Raw genomic sequence first — 21,681 nt, forward strand, 5'->3', positions numbered from 1 at the left:
TCCCTTTGATTGGAAGCATTGTTGATAACTTTTGAATTCTAAGAAAGAATCCTAATTTTGTTTTGTAGGTCTCCTACTGTCACGGTTTGGGTTTTGTTTCTTGTTCCTGGTTTTTGTCTGTCATGTGATCCTGCCATGTGTTCCCTTGTCTGTTGTGTCATGTTGTTATTGGTTCATTGTTTAAAGTTCACAGGTGTCCCTTGTCTAGTCGTTAGTCTTGTGTATTTAAGCCCTCATGCTTCCCCTGTGCCTTGTCTAGTATTGAATGTTTGTCCAGGTTCTTGTTCTTGTTGAGTTTCATGCCTTGCCCTGCCCTTGTTTTATGTTCTAAAGTTACATTTGGGTTCTCAACCAGCTTGCCTCCAGTGGATTCAATCGTTACACCTACAATATGTGCATATGCATCACATTTTCTCATACATCACCTCTTTTCTCACAGTGTCTGCATTTTTTTTACAGTGTACTTTGTATTTCTCCTATGGAATGTTAGGAGAAACATCTGGGACAAACTTGATTTACTTAAACGAAACATACCTAAGAACTGCTGAGCGATAAAAGCCTTGTGGGCTTGTGTTTTGCCAGGGTGAGCATATAAAAATACAATCATATAGGAGCACCGAACATCAGGGGTTTTCATCTGCACTTGCAACTCTGGCCACTTTGCTGACACAGAACTGAAGGCAAGAGAAGATCAGCAGAGGTTAGATGTGAGCTCCATGGAGCGCTGGGTATAATTACCAGAGAATTCAGGCCTCTAAAACACAGAGAGGAACAATCGGCCACCATAAATCAGAACGATGATTCAGCTTGGTCATGAATAAAACCGTGAGGCTTCAGCTCCATGAAGCTCTCTCCTGCAGATCTTGTCATCAAAGATTAATTAGAGCAGTCTGCAGGACTCCAGCGGTCTCTCATGGACACTCACAGTGCAGAGATAGTAATATAACCTGTAATATGGAGGCAAAATATTCAATGTAAAAACAAATTGGACAGTTCTGCACCTGGATGCAGATACACTTAAATACACTAATATAATAACAGCTATGATGCAAAACACCTGTTCACCTATATAATGTGAATGTCACTGCACATCCTCATAAAGGCAGGCTATTACGTCAACTTTTAATCAGCAGTGAATTTTAGATGATTAAACTGGACAATTAGACAAAAATAAATAAATAAATATATATATATATTTATATATAGACACTACCATTCGAAAGTTTGGGGTCAATTTTTTGTTTTTGGAAGAAGAAGTCTCTTATGCTCACCAAGGCTGCATCCATCAATCCATCCATCCATCCATCCATCCAATCATCCAACAACCTATCCATCCATCCACCCTTCCATCCATCCATACAACCACCCATCAATCCATCCATCCAATCATCCAACAATCCATCAATCCAATCATCCAACAATCCATCCATCCATGCACCCACCCACCCATCCAATCATCCAACAATCATCCATCCATCCATACACCCATCCACCCTTCCATCCATACAATTAACCATCCATCCATCAATTCATCCACTCACCCATCTATCCATCAATTCATCCACCCACCCATCCATCCATCCACCCTTCCATCCATCCATACAACCACCTATTATTGAATGTTTATTATTGAATGTTTGTCCAGGTTCTTGTTCTGAGTTTCATGCCTGGCCATGCCCTTGTTTTATGTTCTAAAGTTACATTTGGGTTCTCAACCAACTTGCCTCCAGTGGATTCAATCGTTACACCTACAATATGTGCATATGCATCACATTTTCTCATAATATACATCACCTCTTTTCTCACAGTGTCTGCATTTTTTTTACAGTGTACTTTGTATTTCTCCATCCAATCATCCAACAATCCATCCATCTAATCATCCATCCATCCAATCATCCATCCACCCATCAATCCAATCATCCAACAATCCATCCATCCATGCACCCACCCATCATCCAATCATCCATCCATCCACCCTTCCATCCATCCAATTAACCATCCATCCATCAATTCATCCACTCACCCATCCATCCATCAATTCATCCACCCACCCATACATCCATCCACTCCATATAACTCCAGATAAAAATGCACACATGCATTTTTTACAGGGTGTCTAAATCTGCATGCACCATAAAATAAATTCTTCATAGTGAAAAAGAAGTAAAAGAGTCTCGGGAGATCTTCAGCAGTCTAGTGTATATATGCACATTTCAAACACACATCTTTTCACACAGTAAAGTCCTAGAATAACCTCTTTTTGAAATGTGTGTCTGTGCTCCATGCCCTCTCTACAAGGCTTTCAGGCTTTCTGAATTAAGTGGAGCAGGAAGCAGCCAGAGAGTCAGACTGGGCTTTGAGAAACAGGCCAGGGATTTCACAGGCCTGCACGTGCACGGCAACTAAAAGCTCTGCCTGAAAAATTGATAGGCTCTATGATTCACATCTCATGAGCTGGTGTTGTTGTTTGAAGCTGCACATCTCAGCCAGACTTGATTTCCTATTCCAGGTGAAACCGTGCTACTGCATTGAGCATGACACTGAGCAGCCGGCTTTCTAAACTTTAAAGCACCAAATAAAACAGCACACCGGATCTCACTACGAACATTCATTTCTAACATGTTTGGTTGGAATTCTCAGTGTCGAGTTTGTTTCTAATTTTTCCCCAAAAAGGAAGAAAATATGTCTATTTCAAAACGATCCCCGCTCACAGGGATCTAAAACTAAAACGGTGTATTATTCATGCCAGGCCAGTAGTTGGCGATGTCACTTTGTAAGGAAACACTGCACGCCTATAGACTGAACACGTAATACGCAAGCACATTATATCACCGTATTAACAAATTCGCATGTTTGTTGTTTATACGGAGACGATAACAGTATCGTTTTCAAAAAACAATATTTTTTTAATTTTATTTTATGCTAAGTATACTACAAATACATTTACATATGTATGTACTTAATATAAATACCATATAAATACCCTGCAATTGTACTTTTAGTACACTAAATTGATACACTTAAAGTCTGCTAAATTGGAACAACTAATTTAATTAATGCACTTTAGTTATTTAGAAATAGTGCCGAGGTCCAACTAAATATATACTTAAATACTGTATATTTGATTGTGCTAAAACTGGAACTATTGCAAGTATACTTTAGGTACACTTTAAATATCTTGCATAGACTGATATTATAGTGATTCATATCTAATAATGATATTAAATATAGTTTAGGCTTAATATTAAGAAATATGCATTGAGCAATAAAGAAGTACTCTAAATTAAGTTTAAATATAATATTTATATCAGTAAGTCTAAAGCGATATGTCAATAAATATTTTAATGGCTTTGTATACTTAGAATGACATAAATGTATTTTAAATACATTTTGGTATAGGGTTTTTTCAAAATATTAGAACAGTATCACCGCAAAGCATCTTATTATTATTGTTAACTAAATTAGAATAAACCTTTAACTTTTGAAACTAAAACTAAAACTAGTTTTCTTTAACTGAAATACAACTCAAAAACAAATGAAAAATAGAAATGTAGAAACTTAATAACTTGAAGTTAAAGTACTAAAATTACGAAAACTAAAACTTAAATATGTATTCATGCTAAACATAAATATAAAAACAAAAAAAATTACAAGTGCATATAACAAAATTACTAAATCTAAAATTAAATTAAAAACTAAAAATATGAAAATAAAAGCTAATTCAAAATAGTAATAAATAAAACTACAACTACTGTCAACGATGACTAGTAAACAAGAAATACATTTAATTTAATAAAAAAACCACAGTCATGTTCCCAGTGGAAACAACACCCATTTCTATTTTGAGCCAATTTCCCTGTAAATAACCATTTTGTTCTCTTGAACACATTGGACCGAAGCGCTGCTTTAGGAACAAATTGTTTTTGCTATATGACTATATGGATTGTTTTGATATATGACAAATGAACATAGCATACTGTACCATATTGAATAGCTCTAATGGTATAAACAATCATTTATTTAATTTTTCTCATTTTCAAAAAAGCATTTTAGCACTGAAAAATATCGTGCACACATCAGCTTAATGAAGGAACAAAAACAAAATATATTGCCAAATTTCAGAGCAACGGTCTGTGTTTGTGTCCTCTTTTTTGCAAGCATAAATTCTGTGAGTGGAAGGAAGCTAAAAGACCTCACAGACAAGCAGAAGACACAACACACCCCACGAGACATGACAGAGTGCTACGGCCCCTGGCAACCAGCCCGACTTATTAAAAACACACTGCCGACCACCTGCCATGTGCAGGCTGAGCACGAGCCGTCTGAAGAGCTGTGTTCATTTCTTTGGGCATGTGATCTACCTGCACGCCACCATTCAGACTTGAGCCAGCCGGTGCCAGCCAATGAGTTGATTAGCGGGTGAGCGTGGGCTGCAGACGGCAAAGAAATACACTGACCTGACCAAAGATAAACACAGTGGCATTTTTAAAAGTGTTTCTATCAGCCGCTCACTGACACAAATAGATTCGATAAATGTGCCAACACTGGAGGATACACTCACGCTCCTCAATTACAGCAAACCACGAAAGCTCTGGACAGACAGATTATGGCAGAAAACAAAAGTCTTTGCAGAGATTATGTGAATCATAACAGCAGTTTATAGAATGCTGTAAAGAGAAGTCATGAATCTGTAAAAGAACTACTGTTTTATTTAAGAGAATTAATAATGCATTCCCTTCAAAATTCTTGTGATGATACCGCGGTAAAATGAAGGTGTCAGATGCCCTACAGGACTTTGGTATATACACGTTGCTGAATTATCATCATATTCAGGGCTTGCCATTCACTTTTTTGCTTCCTAGCTACTGTGGCTAGTGGTTTTCCAGAGTTAGCCACTCAGCATTTTCACTGGACAAAATTCTGACATCGATTCCATGTTGCTTCACATTTTTATGCAAACCGTGATGCATTTTTTCAAAGGTTTTTTGATGAATAGAAAGTTCAAAAGAACAGCATTTATTTGAAATAGAAATCTCTTATAACAATATAAAAGTCTGCTGTCACTTCTGATACATTTAATGCATCCTTGCAGAATAAATGTAATAATTTCTTTAGTAGTGCCATATTCTTGGAAGTAGCTTAGTAAAATACTATTTAAAATACATTTATTTTCATAGTTATTTTAAGTATACTTCAAAACCATTAACATGTTTATTGTCATATCACTTAAGACTTACTGATATAAAATTATAATTAAACTTTATTTGGAGTACTTCTTTATTGCGCAATGCAAATTTCTTAATATTAAGCCTAAAATGTGTTTTAATATCATTATTAGTACGGATAGTATGATCTCTGTATAATATCTGTCTTTAAATGCAAGATATTTAAAGTGTACCTAAAGTATACTTGCAATTGCTTAATTTTAGCACAGACAAGTATACTTAAGTATATATTTAGTTGGACTGCAGCTCTACTTCTGTACAATTAAAGTGCATTTAGTACAACATTAGTTGTTCCAATTTAGCAGACTTTAAGTATATCAATTTAGGATACCAAAAGTACAATTGCAGGGTATTGATATTAACTACATAAATATGTAAATGTATTAGTAGTATACTTAGCACAAAATAAATGTATCTCAAATACATTTATTTATATATTATACATTTATTTTTCACTAGGGACCACATACATAAAATTCAGTACCATGGTATATATCAAAGTACCATGGTATTTGCATCTGATGCCATCACTGTACCATGGTACTACCAGAGTACTAAGTAAGTATTGTGTTTGAGGCAGAAGAGTTGGGAGTATGTGTAACATCAGCAGTGTGATACGCTTCAGACTGCAGCACCTGGGAATATAAAATCATCAAGAGCGCTAACTGAAATAAAATATGTATGAGCAACATGGACAATTTTATATTGTTTTACCCAGAGGTGGGTAGTAACGAAGTACATTTACTTCGTTACATTTACTTGAGTATTTTTTGGGGAAAATTGTACTTTTAAGAGTAGATTTAAATGTGGGTACTTTTTACTTTTACTCGAGTACATTTCTAATAAAAAAACGGTACTTTTACTTCGTTACGTTGAGCGACGTTCCTCTCGTTACTTTATTTTAATGCAGTAAGTGTTGTTAAATGCGTAGTTTATTCCAAGCGCGCTGTATCTTTTTTCTGGGCATGAGCGATGCTCAATTCACAAATGAATCACTCTTTTGAGTCGATTCTGTTCAAAGACTTCATCAAACAAGTGGGCAGATCTGTCTAAATCGGTTCGCGAATCAGTTTGTATGATCTGTTCAGTTTCCTGCACGCACTGAATCGTCTGAAGCGCTTTCAATTCACACTCGACTCGGAGTCGTAACAGGAAGATTTAAGAACATTAAGAAAGCTGGATGAAGTGGCTGTGGACCTACAGTACAGTCAAGTGAAAGCAAATCTGCAAATGCATAATTTTTTGCCAGCGATGAAGATCTCTATTATCTTCGTATGCTGAGGACGATATATCCTGTGGAACGAATATCGTTCCACAGGACGATATTCGATTTAATTTCATTCAGGTAATACATTTTACAACCAAACAGATTATTACAATATGATAGCACTACTTCAAAGTACATGTGAAGAGTTTGAACTCTTTCTTCTCTGTGTCAATGTTTCCCTTTACATGCCTTTAAATGCAAAACTCTGCAGATTCACTATATTTCGACATTGTCTAATAATCCAACTGTAGTTGTATAAGTTACTATTATACAAACCAAAGGACAGGCAATGATTTTCGGGCTACAGATGGCAGAAATAATGCTTGTCTCTTCTGTTTTTGTGGCAAAGATAGCCTATCTAATTATGATAATAATAGTCATTTAAATAAAAAATATCTAAATAATATCATGTTTTATATATATATATATATATATATATCATATATAGGCCTATGATCCGAAGTAACTAACTATAGCTACTTGAGTAGTTTTCTCATTGGATACTTTTCTCATTGGATACTAATTATGATAATAATAGTCATTTAAATAAAAAATATCTAAATCATATCATGTTTTATATATATCATATATATCGGCCTATGATCCGAAGTAACTAGTAACTAACTACTTGAGTAGTTTTCTCATTGGATACTTTTTTACTCTTACTCAAGTAACTATTAAGATTGTTACTTTTACTTTTACTTTGAGTAAATATTTCTAGAAGTACTTGTACTTTTACTTGAGTACAGTTTTTGGATACTCTACCCACCTCTGGTTTTACCAAATGTAACAAATGCACCAGCAACCTGCCATTTTAAAACAATCATAATCCAACAACCTTCAACCACAACACAAACATATTCAAACTTTAAGTACAAAAATCCATGGTATCACTATGATATAATGTTAAAATACCATCATTTTGGACATGCGCTATAGTAATACCATGGCACTAAATGATTATCTTATACACTGTAAAAAATAATAATGTTGGTTTAACTTAAAAAAAGCAAGTTACCTTGTTGCCTTAAATTTATAATTACAACGAACTCAAAATTTTGAGTTAATACAATGAAGAAGAATAGTTTTATAAACAGAAACTCAAAATAGTATGTTATCTTCACACATTAGTTATCGAAGGTGATTTGACAAAAGATAAAAAGTTGTTATAAGAAATCATGAAAATATTTTTTTTTTTACAGTGTACATGCAGTCAAATAAAACCATGGCATTAAATTATAAATGTCCAAAAACATGAAATTATGGTTGCACTTTATTTTACAGTGCATGCACCTATGTGTACCTACAAGTACTGGGTAATATAAGGTAACTACATGGGTTAAGGTTAGGTTTAGGGATATGTTCAGGGTTAATACCTTATTACCCAGTTATTGCAATTACTCTAATAAGTACAGATAATGTACATGCGGAACAGGACTGTAAAATAAAGTGCTACTGAAATTATACCAGGTAATACCATGTTACTTTTGTGTATATGCCAAATAAAACCATCATAATGCAACAGCACAGAACGATTCAAACTTCAAGCAGTTTGATATTCATTAATCACACACTCGGCTGAAATAAAAAGCTGCAAACAGTTGGAGAACTTTTGTCACTTCAGAGAAACGGCAACAGAAAGAAAGAGAGAGAGAGAGGTGTAAAACAGAGGGTCTCAATTATTCGGTGCTCCTCGGTCCTGCACTGACCCAATTTACACTTTGAGAAACAGGCTGTTTAAACAAAAGTTGTTAGGTTGTTAGAGCTGATGCTAGAAAAGTACTCTCTGTAAGGGGTTGAGAAAAACATACAGACAACAAAAGGAAAAATAAAGGACGCCGAGTTAGAGACAAACATGAGGACAGAGCCGGACAGATGTGATTGGACTCCTACCTGTCTGGCTGAGCTGTGAGGCGCTGCGGCTCTTTCGACTCAACCCCACGACTGCCGCCATCTTGGCACCAATGCTGGAGCGCCGTTTCTTGACATCGGTTCCCACCAGGCTCACGGCCGTGTCTGACTGGCTGCCGTCGGTCTTCTCCAGACTGCACATGTCCCCGCCGATGCTGGTGCTCTTGGTCATGTTGCCCCCGGCCGCCGGTCCCATTTGCCTGTTTTTCATTTTGGATGTAAATTCACTGTCAGTGGCGGCCCATGGAGGAGAGACGTGAAGAGAGAAGGAGGAGCAGCAGAGGGGAAGAGTAGAGGACGGATGAATGGATGGATGGATGGACGATGGAGAAGAGAAAGTAGAGAGTTAGGTAAGTGGAGGGAGAAGGGGAGCGGAGATTCAGGTCAGGATAAGGTTAAAGGTTAAAGGGTTTAGGCCTCCAATCAGCTCAGGGTGCTTCACAGTAAACTTTTGGGATGGGCCCAGTGTTCTGGGCGTTAAGTTTTAGTAGTAAAACAAGTATAAATTAAGTGATGAACGGCATCTTCAACTACTACAGCGTGTTTATCTACAATGGTAAACAACAGCCGACAAAGTTTAAATCCCGTCTGACTAGCGCATTTCCCATAATTTCCTTGCCAGAACAAGGCAAGGCAAGGCAAGGCAAGGCAAGACATGTTCCACATATTCCAACATATTTTGTTGATCCTGGAACAATATCCTGTCTGAAAACATAGTCCTAATAGCTCTAACTTAAATCAGAGGGAAATGAGGGTGAGTAACACTGATGTAGAAGCAACTAACCCGGTTGTAACCCTAAACTTGACATAAACCGTAAACTTGTCCCTCAAATCTGATTGGTTGATTGGAATGTACTTGATGTTCACCATGGTGGTCTACATAATATTCATACTACTTTGCACAAAAACTGCAAAAGTTCTATTCTCAAGTATTTTTATATTGTTTTCTAGTTCAAATATCTAAAAATCTCTAAAACAAGATAAACTGGCTTGAGAATCAACACTGCATTGTTTTCAGAGAATGTATCTGAAGTGTTGCTTCTAATGTAAACGTACTTTCAGTAGATTACGCTACTCACTCCTAACCCTAACCAAGTATGATGACTAATGAAAGGAGTGATTTATAGATTACATTGAATGTTTCAATTAAATAATGAATTATACAATGGTTATAGGGAGTGCTACACGAGAGTCTGATGTTAGCATGTTGCTAATCTAACAAAGCAGTACTGGTGGAAAAATAAGCATGACAAATAAATACAGTAGCACACGCACATATAGGAGAAAAACAGTCCATTTACTGAACAATTTGATGAAACTATTTTATAAATTTTCCATGATGAATAAAATATATCTAGAGCTGCTTCCTCCACCATCTTGAATGAACTTGAGCTTGTGGTAATGCATCATGGGACTGTTGAGAGCACGCTTATAACGCCTTAAAATGCTGTCTAGCAGCTCACATTCAGCAGTTAAATGCATGCTGCTCTATATTCCACACAGGCTGGTATATTTTTCTTTCTCCGTGACAAAAAAGAAAGAAAAAAGGACACGTGTAAAAAGATTAAATTAGCGTCTCGCGCGACTGTGAATGGACCGCGAAGCAAAGAGACAAATGACTTCCTGGACAAAGGAACCTAATGAAATCTTAATGATTACAAATGTGCTTAAATGATACACGTGCGGCCATAGAGAGGTCTGCTCTTCTTCTTCATCAATGGAATTAGGGCCACAGAAACATGCAATGGAAATCAATGAGCTCTGACAACATGTTCTTCAATTACTACAATTAGCCTTTTGGAAATGCAGCCCTGTCCTACAGCTTTGCTCAAATACAGCCATGTCACATCAAGCTGTCTGTCATCTGCTAATCTTGGATCCTGAAAAATTTGGGACTGATATATCGCATGAGAAAGAGTGGAAAACACTGCCAGTATCAATAGACAATCACTGCACTCTCTATACAGCAGTGAACTCTCATTTAACGAAACATCTAAGACAAAGTTTATACTTAAAAGAAACACAGAAGATAGCAAACTTTGAGAAATAGAGTTTAAATTGAACTTGTGAAAGTTTCTCATTGAATATTTATATTTTATTTTATTTAAAATAATGAAAATTATTTTTTAAATCTCCCACTTAACATTAATCTTGCACAAAAAAAAAAAAAAACCCCATTATACTACATTTAATTTTAACATTTACTTTCCCTTTCGAGTGCCATGGGCAAAGGATGCTGGGAAATAAAAAATTCCTAGCCCAGTTTCAGTTAAACTTAAGTTCGTCTAAATTGCAAGAAATAATTTAATAAAACTCAAAAAAATTAAAGTTCAGTTTACTTAAAATATACAAGTTCTGTAAACTTGAAAGATAAAGAAAGTGCAAAATACTCATAAAAGTTAACTTGACTGAACTAATTAGTTAAATTTAAGTTTGTCCTACTCAAACCAATTAATTATTTTTGAGCGTTAGGGTTTACAGTGTTTTAGTGAACAATAACGACACTCGTGTTTACGCAGAAACACAATAAGAAACTGCACAGACTGACGCAAGGAAATATTCTATGTAAACCGCCCCCCAAAAAAGTTCTCTAAAATGATTTAGGAGTCGATAAATAGCACAATGCACGTACGTGCAGCATTCTCAAAGCTGCCACAAGGGGTGTGAGAGCAAACTATAGCTCAGAATGACATTTTGTTTTCGGTTTTCAGTTTTCGGTTTGGTGTTAACTACTGTCATTGCACAGCAATAAGAACTGAATGAATTGTGTAGAATATGTTTCTGGCCCCATTGTAGCGATATGAGTGTCTGAGGGAAATCACAGCCCAACACAACAGTTTCAGAGTTAATCACAGCCCTAAAGAGATACTGTTCCATTGACTGATTGATTGGACGGGACGCTGGCAGACACTATTTATCATGCAGACAGTTTCCTCCAGCAGTGCGGCACGTGAGATCTCACAGAGAGATGTGTCAGACCGCCGCAGGGATTCAGATGGCCATTACCTCCAGCTCATCAATGTAATGAGAAAGGGTCATAGAGCCGCTCTGACAGACACAAAACCCAGGTGGAGATTAATGCCGGACATCAATATACAAATCCTTCATGCTGCTGCATGACAGAGACATCTATCTCTCTGGATTATGTCTCACCGCCTGATTGACAGACAGTCAGGGAATTATCTGTGCAAAAGTTCGCAAACGAATTCACAAAGACAATAAGAAGAACATTATGTGGTTACTGTATATATACTATGGTTATATGGATAAAAAAAGGTCTAATCTGACCACAGGTCAAAAACACTAGCAAATCTAAGAAAGTCAAAGTCTCACAAAAGCCCATTCACACCAAGGACGATAACTATAAAGATATAGTTCTAAAAATCATTCTCAAAATTAAAGAATAGCAGAGTCCACACCAAAGCTATAATGATAACGGCACAGGGAAGCGATATCGTTGGAATCACTTTCAGAACGATTTTATCCAGCTGATGAACGATAAAAACATAGACAACCAATCAGAGTCCATCCTGCTGTGACGAGCTCGAGCATTTGAAGTGACAGACAAGCACGCGCTTAGAATAAACCGAACGATATCGTCCGCTGGTGTGGCTGCTAATATAGTTATCGTTATAGTGATTGTCCTTGGTGTGAATGGGCCTTAACAGTGTCTTCTCAAAGGTGAACATCCTACCAGATAAAAAATGTCAAGTCTTCTTTAATGATCACTCTTGCTCCAGACCAACAGCTTGCTTCAGAAAGCAACCTTTATTAATCATATCAAGAGTTTGTAGAAGCAGACCAGATTAAAACACAGGGCCTGAAGCCTTTTTGTTTGTAAATGTTATGAAATATAAAATGATGGCATGAAAAAAAAATTACTTCACTCATCCGAACTGGACTAAAGTACAGTACATTTTCCATAAAAATATGAAATAAAAACGGCATGAAAAACAATCACTATATACTGTAATATTAATAATTTGAGTCCTGAACGTAATACAAATGTTAGCATTCGAACATAACTCAAACATGTTAAAATATAAAACTTATTATATATGAAAATGCAATTATTATTATTAAATGTTTATAATTGTATTAATTTCATTTGTACAAAATTTACCCCAGCAATTGTATAATAGTAGATTTCCATTATATGTAATATATATATATATATATATATATAAACTTGAAGTGTTTAAATATATATATATATATATATATATATATATATATATATATATATATATATATATATATATATATATATATATATATATATATATATTACATATAAATCTTGAAGCCACAGTAACCACAGGGACATGGTCTGTGGCAGTGTAAAGAGAAGCCACACTCTCTGTAACGGATCATTGAGCATTCTGACAAACTGCACGGGTGTTTACTGGAGGATTACTAACGCCTTGACGGCTTCAGGCACTTTGGTGTGTTTTAATCTGGTCTGCGATTAATAAAAGAGGCCTTCTGAAACAGGCTGTGGGTCCAGAGCAATACCTGGGGTGATTTTATGAAGTATGACAATTCATAGAGATGTGACAGTGTGTATATGTGAATGGATGTGCACCATTGAGCTGACCTGCAGTCAGTGCCGTCATCACAAATGGGAACGCTGAATGACCAGAATGATCTCGTTCTTTCAAAATTATTAGCATTTACAAAATATTGCCAAAAAATATTCTCTAGTATAATTATCTACAAATGTTGCCTTACTTGCACTGCAAAAAAAAAAATATTTATGGGTTTGATTAAAATAAAAATAAAATATAAAAATACTAATACTAATTTTACTAAGAGGGTCACCTGGGCATCACTTTTAGCGAGACCTTGTGCCACTGACATACAGGTGGTCAAAAAAGGACAGAGCAGATAATGCCAAAGCATTTCTACCAAAGGCCAAAGTCTCCATCCAAAGCTTCTCCTGATGGTCTATCAGGAGGTCTTGGCAGATAAGACCATCCCTCCGGCAAATGTTCTTGGAGCGTCGTGGATTCTCTCCGGGGATGTTTTTGCTCATCCACAGCTGAACAGACTGTTCCTTTTTCATGCAGATTTTACTAAGTGAATTTTCATCTAGGCCACGATGTTCCTTTAGACCAAACAAAACCCGCACACACTAAAGGAGTGTGTGCACGCATGGGCTTAAAACAATTTTCTCAATTTAGAACCATTCAACGCCTCCAATTCGGGCTGCTGAAGAGCTGAAACCGGAATGAGCATAAAACAGCCTCTGGAAGGAATGCACACGTCTTTAAGATTCATGGCATTGCGTCGCCTGGCTATAACAGCGATGCAGTAACTCTATGATTGAAGAACATGATGACTTCAAATTCACAAGATACTCCAACGTGAGATGGAACTCACACAATGTCAGAGGCGTGAATGAATATTGACATATTTTGAGGGACGCAAAAGATATGATGACGAAAAGACAAAGGAATGTGCTCACCATCACTGCCCTTGAAAATATATATAGAGGAGGTGGTGCAGAAAATGTGTTTCTATGGAAACAGCGCCCTGGGTTTTTGGCGTTTCTGTTAATTGTCTAAATGAATGTGGCTTAAGTACTCCGAATTCAGTCAAGGCATGAAATTCAACAATTTTCACGAGGAATACTCAAGGGCTCTGATGGCCTGAATAAAATGAAATACGCCCAAACGCCCTTATTTTATTAGCATGGTATAGTTATTTTTAGAAAATGACATGGTGGAGAAGTGATGGATGGAAGGCATTGACAGATTTCTTCATTCTTCATCTTACAGTCAGAGGGGGAAAAAAACAAATGTTTATGCTTTAAGAAACAAGATATAACCTAAAAAATAGTGTTAACTATCGCTCAAAACTATCACACCTAAAAGTTAAATGCCAAACTGGTTAACAGACATAGAGAATGTGTCCAGATCTGATCTGTCAGCGAACTTGTGAACTTTTAGTTGATCAACATAAAAAGCCTAGTGAATGCCACTAAAATGCAAGGTACTAAGTTCTGTAGTAAGCTGCCTACATAGGCAGTATTTTAAGGCCTCGTGGGTGCGTTCTTGACACGAAGGCTGTTTCAAAAGCTTGTCAGTACGATTATGGAGTTAAGGATACATATTTTTGGCCAAATTCTAAGACAGCATCACATGTACCTTACCTTCACAGAGAAAGCAATCCCAGAATGCATTACAAGCTCACTGATGGGGAAAAAACAAGGGTGCTTTATTTAAAGTACTTTAATATTTACTCAATATTTGTATGTGCTGTGCATTTATTGACATTAGCTCAGTCATGCTAATGCCAGACTCTATTAAACTCATATTAAACTACCGTATATAGTATATATTTTTAGAGACTCTAATGTTAGAGCTATTACGTTCTCCGCTCTACTCCAGGGAGAAGTGACCTTTAAATGAAATCTGACGCAGCGCTAAACTGCTCTAGGCGATGCTAATGAAATTTAGTTCCATCATCAACTTCCAGTCCTGATCAAAAATGGCAAATTCGGAAAGTGTAGTAAAGAATACAGCATTTATCTTTTCCCATGCTGGGCTTTCAGTGTCTAGAACATCCTGCAAATTAGGAATTAGCTTTTCAAAGCTCATTCAGACACTCTCTACTTATCTACGTATCAGTATCTGATTACATTATCATAGCTGCTTCATTAAAGACACTGTTTAATAGCAATGAGATGCTAATATTACTATTAGCAATAGCATATAAGAAAGGTTGTCAATTTAACACACTAAGGGCCAGAATGTATGGGAGGAGAGTATTTAAATGAATCATGCAAGGTGACTTACTGAGGTTTGCACTCTTCAATATACTGGTATTTGTGGCATTATTTACTGCCCCAAAAAAGCAGTGTCGTCAGTAGATCACATGCACAACTTTTCACTCCCGTCAGCGTTTTTTGGGGGGAATTTGACCTGTTTAGTAAATCTGGCCCTAATTGAGTTAAGTATATGTAAAAAAACACATTTAAGCATGCCTTCTGAGCAAGTGTTTTATAATAAGGGATTTTATTACCATCAATTCCAGCTTGAAGCACCACCTAATGAACACAGCTACTACAGGCAACTCGCCTCATCGAATGCCAAGCACAGAATGAGTACAGAGTCTAAAACAGAATGCAATCTTGCATTTGAAAACTGCTAAGATGGAGACCAGCAGAAAGAAGCAATGCGACGTCTAAAATATTCACCTGATGTTTACATAGACCAACAACTGAAAAACTGACATACTGACAATCTTTTTTTCAGTGTCAAACTGCTGGTTTATTTACGTTGCTCAAAGATATGGAAAGAAACCGAAATATATATTGACTTATCATGATGTCTGTATTCAATTCTGCCATAATACTATCTTAAATCACCTTATAATACTTATCATACTTATAATAAAATAAAAATATTTGTGATTAACCTCCATTAGTTCGATTTTTAGGTAACACTTTACAACAAGGTTCATTAGTTTAACATTAGTTACCTCAGTTAACGAACTAAGAATTAACAAGACTTCTTCAGAATTTATTAATCTTAGTTAATATTAATTTCAACATTTACTAATACATTATTAAAATCAAAGGTTGTATTTGTTAACATTAGTTAATGCACTGAAATACTGTAACAAATGTTTTGTTCATTGTTAGTTAATACATTAACTGTTAACTAATTAACTTTATTGTAAAGTTTTACTGATTTTTACTTTCAATAATAATAATTTTTTTCTTTATTACTTTTCATTGCTATTAAAAATATATATTTTTTTAATTTAAAAAAGCTAATGAGAATTAAATGAAACTTTTTTTTACCCCATTGCCAAATATATATTTTTTCTCGTTTTAATCATAAGAAAATTTTGTGCTGACAATTTTATGATTAAATTAAATTAAGATATATTCTCTGAAAACAATCTCAGGTTTTTTACTTAAAAACAAGACGAGGATACTGATTCAAAAAAAGATTTTTGCACTTAGGGACTTCTGCATTTAATAAGACATCTCTGCTTTGAAATGGTCTGACTAGAGGACAATACCACATCAACCACTGGAAATGAAAAAGAGTTGAATCATCTCATGACTGTCTGTGAACACATGCTTTGGTGTCCACTCAGAAACCTCAGCGACTTGTGCATCGTAAGGCAATGCTAAGTAACCTCTTTATGGCTTTGTTTTCCTTCTTTTTTCCGCCTGTTAGTTTCATACGTGTATATCAGTCATGAGATTGCATAACTAACCCACAGAAAACTGCAACCAGAACACATGCATGTTACATATTACACAAGTCACCTAATGAGGCAGACAATGCCTGTGGCCTTTCCACCATCGTCAATGTAATTGCCACTGACATCACTTCCTGTTTTTCAAAGCATGTATTGGCTGACTCAACACGCCTCAGTAAACACAGAAAGATCACCTGAAGAACGCATGACATTAAAAGGCAAACACTTTTTCGCCTTTTCAGCTAAATCACTGTTCCTTATACACAATCCGTGTCCATCCATTCGTACTGTATGTTCATTTAACGCAATATGATCAACGATATGCTTCAAAGGTCTGTGTGCGCTTCCAGTCACTTATTAACAAAGAAAATCGTGTTCCTATCTCCCTCATTACAAACCCGATCAGAGTCTAATGTCTAATGCATCGCTCAGAAGCTGAGATGACAAGTGCAGTGTCAACACTGTGAGATGAGCAGGAGCTCAGAAATATCACAAAAATGGCCTGAGAGAGCAGTAAAGCAGGAAGAGAAGGAGCCGGACGGATGGACCTGTGTACATATATGGGTGAATCTCACAAAACCAGTCAAGAACATGTCCGGGTCATATTTCACACTGAAGCCAAAATGAAGGAGATATTATTTGCATAAAGAAAATGAAACCTGTTTTTGTATGACATTATATTATCATAATACATTTTCTTGATTACTGTACTTTTCATCTGAATAAAATCAATGTCAAATACAAAACAAAACTCTTAAAGTGCCCCTTTAATGGCGTTTTAAAGGTTACAGTGGCCCAGTCGGTTGTGATTGGTCTACTCTGCTCTGATTGGTCAGATGGCCCAGTCAGTTGTGATTGGTCGACAGCTTACAAAGTGTGTTGGAAACGACCATATCTTTTATTACCATATCTGAATTTCAGCTCCAGATCTCCTTGATTGCTTGATACACAGTGACACGAACATTAACGATGGCATTGGTTTAACCATATTAAATTGAGAGCTAATGGATTAGCTTTCTCAGTGCAGAAAACAGCTTCTTCTCGACATGCCAACAACACGAACCAAACCCTTCAAGGCCGCAGCTACAACAGTGCTTGAGGACGGGTCAAAGTAGACGTTGTTCGCGAGCAGCCAATGAAGACCATAGGCTGGCATTATGCAAATTTGTTACAAACCTACGTAGGTTTGAACAGGAAGTGAGACTGAAGTTACTGACGACATTTCAGGCAGTTAGGAATTGGTTCTTTTTTTTGGGAGATAATAATTAAATTTATCAGGCACCTTTTAAATATACAAACAGCTACACAATACATGAAAGGTAATATCCCAAAAAAGCATAATAGGAGCACTTTAATAGCCTATAATATAATCAGGGACTGCTTAATTGTCATGACAATAAGATATAAATTCCTAAAAATGCTACGGTCCAAATTATATTATATTTGATTTAGTAATTTCTTTTGATTTTGGCAGATGGAATTTGACTTGAACATATTTTAATGAAAGACTTATGAGATTCACCAATATGTGCAACTGTTGAGTGACTGAGCCAATTAAGTGTGAAGCTGAATCTGAATGGAGGCCTTTACTGGGGTAAAAGGGGTATTTGAAGGTATGGGGACACTGAAATAAAGACTTTTACATTTCATGACATGTTCTGAATAAACAAATAAAGCCCTCATAAGTGTTGAAGTCGCCCCACACACAAACAGCAGCACATTAAAATGACATACAGACATATATAAACATAAGGAAGACAGCACTAGCACAGGACTGAAATAGGGCTGGATTCATTTATCATGAGCGATTCACCATGGCTTGCCATCTACTGTATCTATACACTCATTTCACTGAACTCGAGTTGGCAGGTTTAGATTAAGTTTCCTATGTTAATGTAAACATAACAAACACGCTATATCTGGAATACAGTACATTTATTATATAGGTTGTGCTAAAATAAAGTACTGGTATGTGTCCTTGACTCAATTACCCAATTTCCAACTCTAGATCTCTGCAATTCCCTATTCCCAACTCTGCACTCAACTATGTTAAGAATGGTTCTCAGCTTAAAGTTTAGGCATGAATAGAATATAAAAGAAGTATTTTTGTATGCAATTTATTGTAGCTACCATAGACAGTAAGACTGGTTTTCACTGCTGGTCCTGGGGACCCACCTCTCTGCACATTTTGTAAGCCTCCCTTATCTGAGACACTCAGGCTGTGTCCGAAATCGGCCCCTACATCCTTAAATAAGGCACTATTTGTAGTGGTGTCCGAAACCATGGACGTTATCGAGTGCAATCATCCAATCCCACAATTCACCACAATAATGAGTGTGTACCACCGATGTACTGTAGACTCAATGGCTAGACAATACCCATAATGCAAAATTCGCCAAAAGATGGCGTCCACCACAGCTGAATCATCCATCCATCCGTATTCCAAACTGGTCCAATGTGGCTACAGCGTAATATCATACAGGTATAAATTATTTTTTAATTGATTATTAAATTGTTTAATTAAGGTCTATACATAGTTTCCATGGGAGAGTTCAAGATAAATATTTTCATTACTACTGGAGCTGCCAGTTTGCAAGTTTCAAATGATTATTAAACAGCAAGCACAAATTACGCAAAAGTGGCAGCCTTGCCCTGTCCCAAACGGCACACTTCATATGCACTTTCGGTCTTGTGGACTTACAATGGCTGCGTGTCCGTTAAGTCCATGAGACTGTAGGATGTCCCATTTGTCATTTTAGGTCTCAGAATGGCAAATGGGTCACGCAAATGCGCGAGCGCCCCCCTCTTCGGTCGATTTGCGCCCTCGATGCGCACTTCCTCTGAGTCCGCAGCAGACTTCTTACCGACAGTCAAAGCGGCGTTACGTCACGAAAGTGTGGACTCAGAGGAAGACCGCGAGTGCTTAGGGTGCCATTTGGGACAGGGCCTTAGTGTCAAAATTCACTCAATTGTTTTTATTCACTCCTTCAAGCGGACTATATTAGTGGACTAATGTAGGGATGGTGAATGAGGGTATTGGGGTGATTTCGAACACAGCCTCAATTCAGGAGCTCTCACCTAATGAGCTGATGATCTGAATCAAGTGTTAAATAAGGGAGGCATACAAAAATGTGTGAGGTGCGTTCACGCCATGTCGTGATTCCCATAATTACTCGTAAACGTCCTCGTAGAGCACGTAATTACAACTTGTAAGCTAGGAATTCTCTGAGAGCTCCTACCACAGCTTGTACCACATTTAGGCGTTGATAGTGGTGCCAGCGCCACTGAAACACATCATTCCGAGTCCGAAGACGTGAACAGTTCCAAGTAGAACGTCATGTGTTGTCATCGCGAAATTACGCTAATTACGGCATGGCGTGGATGCAGCATTGGTCCCCAGGACCAGGGTTGAAAACCATTGGTATAAGATACAGTTGGCTGCCATGGCGACTAGAGTTTACCTGAGGTCCGTCTCTGAGACCGCCCTCTGGGCCACGCCCTCTTCAGACTCCTCCCGCTCTGCTTCCTCTCTGTCTACACTACTTGTCTGTCTCCTCAGCTTTCCTGCCCTCCCCCCTCCTCTCTTCCTCGCTCCGTCCTCCTCTAACCCTCCCTCCTCCTGTTCCTCCTGTAACTCCTCCCCCTCCCTGGAGAGACTCCGCCCCTTGCTGTGGGCGTGGCCGGCAGAAGTAGAAGTGCAAGCAGCATGCAGAACAAAAATGAAGCACAGTGAAAATAGGTGTCAACACTACCTGAATGTAAACCATAAAGAAAGAATGAATGAATGACAACACAACAAAATAATGCAATGCAAACAGTAATAACAACAGAAGCCAGACAGTATGCACATAAAACAGAACACAATTGTGTTTCATTGCAGAGCTAAAATATACACCCCCTAGCATGTTAAATGGGAGTGCACTAGCTTGCCGGTGATTATTTACTAGCATTTCAGTAAAACTGTTTGTGTTCACTGGCACGGAGTGAGCGGATTATGCAAATGTCGGCCAATCAAAAGTTTCAGGTTGGTAAATTTCTTTAAAAAATAATGTAAGTCTCTTATTTTGTCACAAATACAGAAAAAAACTGTAATATTGGAAAATATTATTACAATTTAAATGAACTGTTTACTAATTTAATATATTTTAAAATTAAAATGTATTTTGTGAAGGCAAAGGATACCATTACTATATATCTTTCAGCATTCTTTGATGATTTTTTTTTTTTTTAAGCATTTGAAATAGAAAACTTTGGTAACTTCTTAATACTGTCACTTTTCATCAATTTACTTTATCCTTGCTTAAGGGATAGTTCACCCAAAAATGAAAATTCATTCATTCAATGAAAAGTCATTAATTACTAACCCTCATGCCGTTCCAAACAACAATTACCAATCATATATCACAATAAAGACAACCTGCTCACTGTACATTTTACAGACACACCCCAAAGAAGGTGTTTTGGAAAATATATAATAAATAGTGTATTTCTTCCATGCCAGTGGACACATAGAGTTAGTGGTTTAGCACCAAACTCACCTAAACAAAAGCAAACCTTGAACGCACTCGGACCCACATAATGACGAACCCTACAGAGATGCTGTTTCTCTTAGGCCATGTACACACTGCAGCTAAAGAAGACCATCACTCCTCTTATGAGTGTTTAATCCTGTTCTGTACACAGCAGGTATTTATAGGAGTGAGAACCTCATTTTATAACCAAATGTACACTTGAAAGATTTAGATATGAGAACTGTTATTTTTACTCCCCCCATCCGCTTAATGCGCAATACATTTACATGTATTAGTAGACACTTATACTGTACACAAAGCGACTTACAAGTGATCAACATAAAAAGCAATTCACCACAGAGCCAACAATATATTTTTTTTTCATATAGTCATAATTTTGACTGTTAGCAAATTCTTGACAAGAACCACCCACATAGAACTGTTTGATTGACAAGTAAAGTGACCAACCACAGTTTGTTTTGTTTTTAGAAGCCACTATGGGCCAGATTTACTAACAGTTTGCTCCAGCGCAAACCCTCTTTTGTGT

The 21,681-nt window shown here is 36.8% G+C and overlaps 1 protein-coding gene across 11 annotated transcripts in view; it reads right to left on the reverse strand.

Moving 5' to 3' along the window:
• Window positions 1-21,681, reverse strand: part of rims2a (regulating synaptic membrane exocytosis 2a) — a 191,120-nt gene that overhangs the window by 21,159 nt on the left and 148,280 nt on the right. For 9 of the 11 annotated variants that reach the window (XM_079624549.1, XM_079624555.1, XM_079624554.1 and 6 more), the window contains 2 exons: window positions 20,085-20,291; window positions 8,386-8,603 (listed from right to left, as the gene is read on the reverse strand). In XM_079624549.1, the coding sequence (XP_079480675.1) occupies window positions 8,386-8,603; window positions 20,085-20,291 (425 nt within the window). Of the gene's footprint in view, window positions 1-8,385; window positions 8,631-20,084; window positions 20,292-21,681 lie in introns of all 11 variants that reach the window. The other 2 variants (XM_079624553.1, XM_079624552.1) reach the window with 2 other exon arrangements.

Source organism: Phoxinus phoxinus, assembly GCF_949152265.1.
Source record: "Phoxinus phoxinus genome assembly, chromosome: 10".
Taxonomy (NCBI): domain Eukaryota; kingdom Metazoa; phylum Chordata; class Actinopteri; order Cypriniformes; family Leuciscidae; genus Phoxinus; species Phoxinus phoxinus.